This window comes from Sinocyclocheilus grahami, unplaced genomic scaffold, assembly GCF_001515645.1.
Source record: "Sinocyclocheilus grahami isolate Dianchi unplaced genomic scaffold, SAMN03320097.WGS_v1.1 scaffold357.1, whole genome shotgun sequence".
Lineage (NCBI taxonomy): Eukaryota > Metazoa > Chordata > Actinopteri > Cypriniformes > Cyprinidae > Sinocyclocheilus > Sinocyclocheilus grahami.
The window spans coordinates 577,782-589,585 of NW_015505536.1; the positions used below are offsets into that span (position 1 = coordinate 577,782).

The 11,804-nt window shown below is 39.7% G+C and overlaps 1 protein-coding gene across 9 annotated transcripts in view; it reads right to left on the reverse strand.

Moving 5' to 3' along the window:
- LOC107548911 (netrin-G1-like) overlaps window positions 1–11,804 on the reverse strand; it is a 95,491-nt gene that overhangs the window by 78,931 nt on the left and 4,756 nt on the right. For all 9 annotated transcript variants that reach the window (XM_016229785.1, XM_016229783.1, XM_016229780.1 and 6 more), the window contains exon 2: window positions 7,331–8,045. In XM_016229785.1, the coding sequence (XP_016085271.1) occupies window positions 7,331–7,576 (246 nt within the window). In that variant the 5' untranslated portion in view covers window positions 7,577–8,045. The remainder of the gene's footprint in view (window positions 1–7,330; window positions 8,046–11,804) is intronic.

An 11,804-nucleotide genomic window follows, 5' to 3' on the forward strand; every position in this document is an offset into this window, starting at 1 on the left:
AGTGGAGGACAGAGGAGTCTCTTAAAGAAGAAGTTACAGGTCTGTGAGGGCCAGAAATCTTGCTTGTTTGTAGGTGACCAAATACTTATTTTACCGAGGAATTTACCAATTAATTCTTTAAAAATCCTACAATGTGATTTTCTGGATTTTTTTTCTCATTTTGTCTCTCATAGTTGAGGTATACCTATGATGAAAATTACAGGCCTCTCTCATCTTTTTAAGTGGGAGAACTTGCACAATTGGTGGCTGACTAAATACTTTTTTGCCCCACTGTAACTACAATAACTTTGTCTAGTGCTCTTATGAAAGTTTATAGCATGATTTGTGAAAATTTTACTATACTGAATGACATAGACTTCTTCATGGCTAGTTTTTGCGTATTTCATTTCATTCTGTAACCTACTTGTTCTACAGATCTGTGTGTACTAGTGTTAAATGCTTCTGTTTTTGACAGCGTTAATAACATTATGGTAATAACATAATAACATGACAGATAATATCATGATAATTTTTGCGTTTCCCTTACCGAATGTCGTATCCTGTCAGCAAAAACTGTCCATGGGCTTTTTTTATTGCTTTCAGTTTAAGTGCCGGCGATGCAGTGGTGCCAGATATTGATACTAAAACAAACAAAAAAAAAATAAAAACAAACCGAAATTATTTCCAATCTTTTGCAAATAATATAAAATAAGAAAGATATCGCTGACTCTAAACTGCAGCTTCCTACTTTATTAACTTTCTAAAGTGTTCAATTAAGTGGAAAAGACAAGTCCAAAAACGCTTATAATACCTGGATCTGGCAACACGGAGGCTGCACCTGCGCCCTCACTCACAACTCTCTCAAGTCTCGTTCACTCCACCAGCGTCTTGCAGCGATCATTTTTATAACAGGGACGCTAAACATTCTTGCAAACTGTCTAAACTGAATTATACATGTCATGCAGGCATTCATATGAGGAGTTTAACAGGAAATTAGTCATTCAAAGAACAAATTTTATTTTTGAACATGAAAAATCTACCGAGGCCTCTACCGGGCCTGATTGACTCCATCCTTAACCCTCTGAGGTCGATTAACGCGGATACGCGTTTTGAGGCATCTTCTCCTGATCACAGATCTAATTCAGCAGTGCCCAAAGCAATCCGTGTCCTCATACTGCACACAGGACGTTTCATTCAAGTGGGTAAATTATTATAGGTGTCTTAGCAGTTAGTGTGTGATCCATGAGTCTATGTTTAATGTGTGAGTAGATAGTAGTTTATTATCTGGCGCTTATTGAATCATTTCCATTTCGCAGTCTTTTCCGCCTTCGAATGCCAAACAGATTGTGAAAGTCACCATGTCTGCGTAGCCAACACGAGCATAATGGTGCTAGTAACACAGAGAGGGAGACAAATACAACAACAAACATAGAAAGATATGATGGGCGTGAGAAAGAAAGAAAGAAAGAAAGAAAGAAAGATGGAAAGAGGGAGGAAGGGAGGGACGGAAGATCTGTAGCCTAAAGGCAGAGACAGCAATTAAAAGTAAATGGATCCCAGGGCCCCGTTTCAGATAGGCTAACAGAATTCTGCCTATTCTTAGAAGCCGTCCTCAGAGAAGGTTTGAGCTGAGAATTTTCCATGCGTGATGAACTGTGGAAACCAACAAAAGCCCCATTACCAGGAGAGGGATTTAGCTTCGTCTTGCATTAGAGAGAGAGAGAGAGAGAAAAGAAGCCCTTAGTCAAATGGAATACATTAAAGAAAATTCCCTGTGTCATAGAAATAAAAACTTGAAGCCAAATGACGGTGCTCTCATTATCTACAAGCCAAGAGCTCCGGTGGGACATATTCACAGAGCAAATTACAGACCAGACAAAATGATTTTCCAATATTCTAATGCACACTTTGACGGTGACTCAGAAATGTTTGCATTAATTTAAGGTTTCGAGTTGAGCCGCATTCGCTAGTTATCTTTTTTTGTGCCATTCTGTGAGGGTAAATGTCAGGATAAATGTTTATATTAATATAATTTTAGCTTAAGCCGCCTGTACTTCCTCCAACCTTTACAAGAGAAAGATAAGATGGTACACTATCTGCGTATGTGTACGTGTGATGTATGGCGCTTTATTGTATAATATAATGCGAAATTTCCAATGGCTGGTTCTGTTGTCCTCTCCATTCTACTCATATTTCGGTAGGTACAAAAAAACTGATGAAAAGTTGTCAGCATGCATTATGGGATAGCAGCATTGGGAAAATACATTCTTATCTTGTTGTAGCAGCCAGTATGTACTTAATCCATGTCCTGATAGAGTTAAGATAGAACAAGAAGCTTCTACAGCAGGAAATACTACTTCCTGTTACTGCGGGAACCATATCACCTTGGTGAATAAATTCAAAAAGGGTAAACAGCTAACAGATTTTTGTGCGTTTTGTCAAAGTCCAAACTGCTGCCCATCCTATCAGGGCATTTTCGTCTGAAAGACTTTGCACTGAAATGGCAAATATTAATTTGCTGGCTAGGGGAGGTGCAACCATAACATGACAAGTTGTCAGCGGGTGTCACTGTAGATAATGCTTACCTGAGTCAGGTCAGAGCATTAAAATGAATAAGCATTCTATTTATAGATCAATGTCAATATGAATGTAAAGACAGTCGTCAAACCTTATTCAACAGCACAGCCAGTGACGCACAAAGCAGAGCAGCTAATAAAGCATAATACCATTTACTATGCCCTTCTGAAAGTATCTTTTTGTTGCAACAACTGTTTGAAGACCAACAGTGCAATTTCCACACTTCAGCCTTGATCGTGGGTTTCCCTGTAATCCATTTTCTGACATAAAACCCCAGAATGTTTATGGCCGGTCTCTCTTCTGTGACAGGCAAAGGGATGGGTCAGAACACACAGGCATACAGTCATTCTGCAGGCCCCCCGGAGCAAGCAGAGGTTAAGTGCCTTGCTTGATGCCTCGAACAAGGGGGAGACTGTTCAGTACTATTTGAATCCAGCTGTTTTCATTCATAATGCCAAGCCACCAAACAGCTGACAGTGTAAGGCATGGACAGCTATGATTCAACCCTTGCATTGCTACACGTAAATATATAGAAGCGAACAAAGTCATAAACCTAAACAAAAGTCTAAAATCGAGAACATGGTGAAGAATAGAACACAACATATGTTTCTGCTGGACTTTCAAAAAGCTGAACTGTCAAAGCATTCTTTCAATGTCTCAAGTCTTCCATTTTTATTCTAGAGGGTTGTACTAATGCCTGACTAAGATTGATAATACCATCAGATTTGTTCACTTTTTGCTCTGATACAGAGCAGCCACTTCATTCAGATTGATTTCTATCAGCTCTACGACTCGGCTAAAAAGAAAACAAATAAATATATCAATCACATGGCACAATTCCTCAGATGTTTAACAGCTCTATAGAAAAGTAATTAGTCTTTCAATAGTGTTAAAATATTTGCCTCAGTCCATTCATGAAAGTCAGCACTTTTGAAAAGCTGCTTTGTGGCTGGTTTTGTGCAATCTCTCAGCATGAATTCGGCATGAATAAACTATTTGATTAAAGTCGAATGTCACCATTTGTCTGAGACTACACTGTATTGGCAGGAGCCTTTTCCCCTCGGCTTTCATCGAGACGCACATTTAAATATGAGAGGAGGCATATTGTAGCTGACAGCACACTCAAATCTCACTGAAATGTCAATGCTAAGCCACTTGAGGAATGGCACCGCTCTGAGAGAAGGCTGATGAACCAAAATGTCTTCCATCACTCCCTGAGCTCTGCAATATCACGCAGAAATATGCAGGAAAAGGTCAGAATTATATATCAAAACATAAATAAAGTGGTGTCACTTTATAGAATAATGAAAACGTGAGTAATGCTGCAATGGGACAATCTTCAGCTGAAAGCCATTATGATTTTTTAACCACAATCTAGTTTTCTTTCTGTAACTGTGTAATTGTTTCATTTTCCTTATTAAAAACAGCTCTCTGTCATTCAGTTCTTCTTTCTAGGACGTATAATATCACATGATGAAAGGAGATGTCTTCTGAGGCTGTTGCATTAGTGAGGAGTGTCTCTCTCTGAATCGTGTCAAGCCACAAGACTGATGAACAAGCTGTTTGAATTATATAACTGTAAATCTGTAAACCATTGCCAAATTTGTTTCAATGGTCTTTTATAGTGATGCATGAGGTCTTTTTTAACTCTAACTGGTTGCATTGGAAGCTAGAGAGTTCAAATCCAATATCGAGGGGCAAGTGTGGAAAAAAATGCAGAGCATGATGAGTGTGAACATGGAGACATTGGGAAGCAAGGTGACAGAAATGGCTGATAGCAGTGACCAGGCTGGAGCCGTTTGATTTAAGTCTAAAGATAGTGGTGGCACAGACCAAAGCAGCATTTTAGGCAGGTCTTAAATGTATTCTAGCAATTACTGGCAGCCAGTGAAGAGACCTGGGCAGAAGTGTAACATGAGAGAATTTCCAGAGGTTAAATACAAGGGCAACTTTTTGGATACGCTCAAAGGGCCAAAAGCTTGAGGTGGTGAGCATTTATTATGAAACGCTAGAGAGATTTCCTTTAAATTTTGAGATGTTGAGAAAGATAATAAGACAGCTACAGATTGTGAGCAGTATGAGGTGTTCTGGTGTAAATAGAGAACCAACTACCACCCCACTAGTTAGTGTGCACAAAGTTTGGTATACATCCTCAACTGACTTGCCATGACATGTTATCCAAGTCTATCCAAGTCGGTTTTGCATTAACTCCACAATTTTGGACAACAAAAGCACAAATCATTCTGAGACAAATAGCACTGTCTACAGCACAGATTCCGCTTAAAGAGCGTCTGGGCAGACGTTTTTATGTGGTGTAGGGCATGAGGGTCAAGTTTTTGCCATAGAGAAGGTCATCACTCATAGCAGTATAAAAGCTTTTCACAAATGGATCTGTCCAGCTTCCTGCACTTCAGATTGCAGGGTAAAGCATCGGTCTCTCCAGTGCTTGGTTTTTTCAAGCCCAGAGCAGGTTCGCTGTCTGCCTGCGATGGCTGTTATGGGTGTAATCAGAGGAAACAGCCCAACAGCCTCAGAGAGGGCGAGAGAGAAGCCCATGGCCAGCCTGAGTAGAAATCAATTACAGAGGATTGAGCTCTTGTATAAAGAACACTAATGGCAATAGCCGGAAATAAAAGAATGATTACAGACATCATAAAAACTGTTATTGGCATAATCAGTATATCTATGTAATGTCTGCTGCCAATTTATGGCTAACAGCTCAGAAATTGATCGGCCTCAATGCACTGGCAGAAAACCAAGTGGGTTTCAAGGCTGGACAATGGCAATTTATGTTGCTTGACAACAAGGGGGCCTGATCACCTAGCGATACCAGAAATGTTTTACAATAAATATTTTATGTAAACTTGGCCTAAGAGTCTACTCAACTGTTAAAACAGGTTTGTCACACCTAGGAACTAAATTTCTATTATAACTGCAACATACATTTTATAAGTACAACGTAATATTGGGGCCAGGAATGAAGGAAGGCATGACCACAGTGCATGCTGTTTGTCAGTCATCTGTTATTGCAATAATAACCGACTGGTGTGCTGGGGTGAAATTATGTGTCAATTTTTTTTTACTCCGGGCCCTTGGGAAAACCAGAGAGCCAAGCTATATTGTGACAGTGACCCTCCAAAATGGATAACAGCCCTTGCTCTAACCTTGAGAATCTATCAGAGAGAGTCAGCATTTTCAAAAGTGCCTCCCAGATATGGCTCTGAATAATGTATCCTATGAATAAAACACATTAGCGACAAAACATACTGAATAATTCACTTTTCACTCCCTGCACGCCAGATATTAGGTCCTCTGTCACTCTGCGGACTCTCATTGTACTGTCCCACAACACTCGTTATTTTCACCTCTTAAATACTGTAAACAGCCTCTCACTCGCTCTCTGAACCTGTAGTAAAACTTCAGATAATACGCATAGAGTCTTCCAAAACACACATACAGACAAGTAAATGTAACACTGAGTACGTTTACATGGACAACAATACTTCGATTTTAATACGATTAAGTCAATACTCTGATTAAGAATCTACCATGTAAATAGAGATTTTTGATTACCTTAATCCGGCTAAAGTCATAATCGAAGTAAACACTAATCGAATTAAGACATGTGGAGTATTCCTATTTTATTCGCATTACTGAAGTGCAGAATAGACATGTAAACACCTTAATCACATTATTACCATCGTGTAGGACTTTTCGCCGCATTTTGCGACAGGATACACACACGGCAGTGCTCAACCGCTTGACGGCAAATAAAAGAGCTTCAACACCGACGTCGTCTGTATGGACGTACAAATAATTAACTGCACTTGAAGCTTTCATAAAACAAAAAATTAAACACCCAAAACTGTACATGGCATCATCGCAAAGACAAACATATGTTTATGCGTGAAATTCCGGAGGGGACATCGGATGTCGTCACGTGGGGGCGTAATGACGTGTGCCATTAATCGAACTATGTACTATAACATGTAAAACGGGAACATGAAAGGAATATTCTAAAAGCAACTCGTGTAAACACCATAATCATAATATTAGCTTATTTAGAATAAGGTAAATAATTAGATTACTGATGTCCATGTAAACAGAGTAACTGATAACCATTAACTAATTTCTAATACTGCAGGCCAGCTGTGAGTTTCAAAAAAACGTGTGTAAATACACAAATGACATTTTTCGAATTAAACACTTAGACTTGCCCATAAAATACATACAGCTCACCTCCTCAAAGCAAGCCATATTTTTTAAGTGCGTATTTTATCCATCTCTCTCTCTCTCTTCTTCTACCTCTAACTCTTTTCTAGTTCTCATTTTCAATGCTAATGACAGACAGCATTTTGTCCACAAAGACCTAATGAAGGCTTCCACCAAAGCTGAAACGAGATAATTAACCATATAAATTGAAACAGTCAATGACCCGGCACAGGAAGTGGACACCATTTACACTGACACAAATGTGACGTTAACTGAGGTTTCAGCTGCACTACTCCTTATTAGCAGTTCTAATGGCATACATGAATGAAATTTACTTTGTCAGTTATTTGTAAGCATCTTCGTTGCTTCCGGTTGTAGATTACTCAGATCCATCCCACATCCTCAAAACTGTTTAACCTCAGTTATAGTGTGCATGTGGCACCATGAATATATTTGCATATCAAATGTGAAGCACATTAATAAATTATATAAAATAAGATGAAGCCACAAGGAGTAGTAAGTACACTGTGGGTGAAATCATATGATTCATTCACTCACTCACCAGGGTGCAGTAGGTCTCTGGTGGGTCTCCACAGGTGATGTTGGGTGGGTCAAGAAACACTTTTAGGTACTTGGTCATGTCCGCGGCTTCAGGCTGACAGGCCATGTAATACCAGGTCGGGCCTTCGTCCGTGTAGCCATGTGACTTGCACAAGTCGTAGTGTCCCCAGGTTGTGGGATAGTGCTGTGTGGCCTGACAAATAGTCAGCCATGATGCCTGCAGTGTCAAGAGCAGCGGGAAACGCATGGCTGCTTCCTTTATTTGGGCCACCCCTCTAATAGACTATTCACTGTGATGTAAAGTATCCGTCTGCTCCCTTCCTCTCAAAGATGCACGAGAGAAGGAGAGATAGAGAAAGAGGGAATGGAGAGGAAGATCTGGGTCTGGTTTACAAAATAATCCTACTTTTGCTGAACATGGGACAGAAGAGGGGCAGCAGCATACCAGCTTCGCTTTGGTCACTGAAAGGTCGTCAAGCCTGATTCTTCTATCTCCACCTCTGGTCTTTATTGTGTCCGCTGGGAAGGGGCAGGGTCGGGGTGCCAGCAGAGATAAGAGAAGTGGAGGCAGAGAAGATGAAGTGATCGGTCGGGCTGGAGAGAGAGCAATGCTTCTGACACTCTGATGAATCGACTCTCTGGCTGGATGTTGACTGACACCCGTTTCAGGTTTGCCTTCTGTCAATCATCCTCTATTGCAGCTTGGCATCTGCACTCTGCACAGAAAAATGAGAGAGGTGATGGTGAATATCAGTTAGGGCATAGAGTTTGACAGCAAAGGGAAATTAGCGCTCCGACTCCTATGAGGTGGTGCCAGTCAGGTGTCTGGTGTGCGTCACGAGAAATATCAGATATCTAAAAGGCCATCAAAGAAAATGTGATCTTGAGAGCTTTCATGCATTCACTCCTGGCATTACCCATAATCCCCTGCAGGCCCGTTCTCTTCCACTGTAGCTACACTCAAAATGCTCTTTTGATACTGAATATAGACCGACATCTACATGTAACACTAAATGAAAATTACAGGACGTAGAGGGTTCAGGTCAGAATTCAGAGAATAAGTGCAACATCTGATGATTGCTTGGATACCTTATGTATGGGAATTGATGAAATTGTGAATAGGAAGCAAGCTCAAGAGGTTACTCTCACAAAAGTTACTATAGAAACACGTTATCTGCTGCTCAGCAGCAAGCTGAAGTCACTTTAGAGCCCCTAAAGGAGGCCTGTAAACTGCTTCTGTAAGGAGATAATAATGTGAACGCACAACATTAAATGCTTTTTCCTGTTATTTTAAATATTTCACAGTATGCATTGCACATAGAAACCACCACCACTGATGCTTGACTGAATGTTTACACACATAATTGAAGAAGGTTTGATCTGAACTTGAAAACAGCCCTATTAGACTGAACCAATGATTATTACGTCAGCAAGTAACTAATACCTTCCTAACTTAATATGTATATTTAAGTGGAGATGAAGATGCTTTTTAGCTAAAGATGAAATTATTGATGGATTCCTATGGTCACACATTGCTTTCATCTTCACTTTCATGAATCTACTGTAATGAACAGATATTTCATCTGAGTTTCATCCAGAATCATCCAGTGACTCATTCTCTGGGGACTTTGAATGATAGGTCTGAAAATACAAAGCTGCAACAAGTAATGCAATTTGCAGAAAAAACTCAACTTCAACAAAGTTCTGCTTTTATCTGCTGTGCTTCAGAACAGTAAAAGTTATTTAGTCAGAACTCAGAATATAAGGTTACTATTGAATGGTCATCAATAAAAATATTGATTTATTGATTTGAATGTAATTTTAAAAAGAAGGTTCTCATAATGAGCCCATTTTTGATAGTTAACAGTGTTTTGTTATACATGTAAATGTGCTCATTGTCACAACATCAGAGGATTATTTTTTTTCAGATGATCAATATACCTATCATGCAATGTGTATGAAATATCCAATATGAAATGTTTGTTAGATTCAATCAGTGTGTAACCCTTTGGCTGTCTGCTAAGAGCAATCAATACGGAGTAGTTAGAGTTGTCCACATGCGTTTTGCAAAACCCCAGTTTCTGCACAGCACAGCTACAAAATGAAGAGAGAGCAAAGGTTGTCAGTTCCCCCTGATGGAGGCTGGCAGGGGATAATTGACGACGACCTACCAAACGTTCTCAAAGCGGTGGCCAGGAGCATTTTAGTGCTTGTTAATCAGTCTGTCCAGTCAATACAAATGCTGACCCCGCACTCATCCCGTCACCAGCCCCACACTGATCAATTAACCTCGTGAGCCCCAAGCGAGGTGGGGCGGAAAGTCAGATCACAGTGCAGTCTCGCAGCGGACCACCCTCAGACAGGAGCTCTTTTCTCACCAGAGCAAAGCTCATGCACATTGTAGTGCAGAAAGGATAATTTGCACAATTGCTGTCACTGTAAAATCACAGAACAGGGAGTTGAGTGGGGTCGTCTGTAATAGAGCATAATCTCAAATTAGAAAAACATGGAGCATAAAATCACATTCTCACTGTTGACCAAAGCTGCCTAAATAAAAGGGCGTTTGGTGCCAGTGGACGAAAGAGTTCATCATAACTGAACTTGGGCAAATATTTTAGGATCACAGATATACTTAAACTTTGAAAAGCACAGATTAGTCATATTAGCTGTAATGAAAGCCTGACCAAAACCATGCCTTCAAATATGCATTAGTGAGAAAAACGAAAAACAACACTGAATGAAAGAACATCATTCAGCCTATTTATTTCACTGCTTAACTTAGACATTTAACCTATGGATTAATCCAAATGAATACAAGCAGAATAGGAAAAGGTCAGTTTTTTATGAATCCTAAAGTATGGCCATGTCCTATTAAAACTCATCACATCCATCACAGTGACCATTATCCAGAACTATGGATGGAGGGCGTGATTAGATCCTCCAGATTTAATAAGGACAGAGTGAGGAGACAGGGCAGGAGAGAAGGAGACAGCAAGAGAGAGAGAAAGAGTAGGTGGGATACACCTCTTAACAGCTGTAATGTTGAGGGTGGGGGACAAAAAAATGAGAAATTGGCAAACTCTTGGCATGCAGCTCTCGATGGGCACAAAATTCATACGAGACACTGAGGGAGGGAATGGAGAGAGTAAGACGAGGGACGAGGGAGGAAAAGAGGACAGTGTAATGAGCCATTAGAGATACAGGGAGGATAAGTGTCTAGAGCACATTAAAGATCACACAAGCCCGCTTGTTATCACTTTCCATGATCCATATATGAGTCCTCTTAATTATTCTGCACTGCCTCTGGTGATGTGGCTGGTGCAGAGCGCAGGATACATTATGACACAGAGCAGGGTGATTTGAGGCAGGTCACCTCATCTAACATCTATTTTGTTAAACACGAGACCCTGATGAGGGGATGGTTTAATAGTGGGTTTAATCCCACTATTACAGGGAAGTCATATGCATCATCTGCTGGGGGCCTGGTTTAGCATAAAGGGAAAAGAACAAGCATAGTTGCATGGTAATTTTTATGAGTACTGTCTAAAAAAAATCTATATCTATCTATCTATCTATAATAGTAGTGATAACAAGCAATTCAGCAACAATATAGGTGCTATTTGTGAATTTGAAATTAATTGTTTAGCATGAAGTATTAATCATTAACATTGATTTTAGCTGTTCCAACAGATTGAATATGATAATCATGATGATAAAATATATAATATATAAAAAATATTATTTTGCAAACCTTGAAAATCTAAGTGTGTGCAGCATTCCACTGTCATTTTAGACACATTTTTTTACTCTTTACTTATTCAAAATAGTCTCTTATCATTTTATTACTGAAATGCTTATATTCATTTTCTATTCTATAAAAAATATATAAAAATGTTTTCATGTGATATATATATTCCCTTTACTTTTTTTTTTTGCTTTAACTGTAAAAACAACAAAATAACAAACAATCATTTTTTTCCCTTTCAAAACAGCGAAAACTAATTTCTAAAAAAATCAATTTGCTTGGCAACCGCAGGTGTACAAGGCCTCCTCGCAGTCAACAACCCAAAACCACATGACAAACATGCATCCTTTTTCATGCAGGTGAATATGTATTTAAGAACGAGAGATTTACCAGTAAGCCACATGTTAATAATTTATTTCAATCAATAAATCGTTTACAGATTTCACATGACCTTTACAGGCCTAGGACTAGTGGATCAGATTTCCTCATTCATTTTACGCTGTGAAGCACATCCTTCCTTTTCTTAGTGTCCACTTCGATCTTGTCCCCTGGGCTACTGAAGCATAACTTCATGTCTAAACCTCATAGGTGCTCATAAACATCAGCAATGCTAAACTAGACCTACTAGAACAGATACATGTCTACTTTTAATTTGATTATATATCAAATTTATGCCCCCCCCCCCCCCCCCCCCCCCCCCCCCCCCCTACCCCCCCCCACTCCCTCCCCC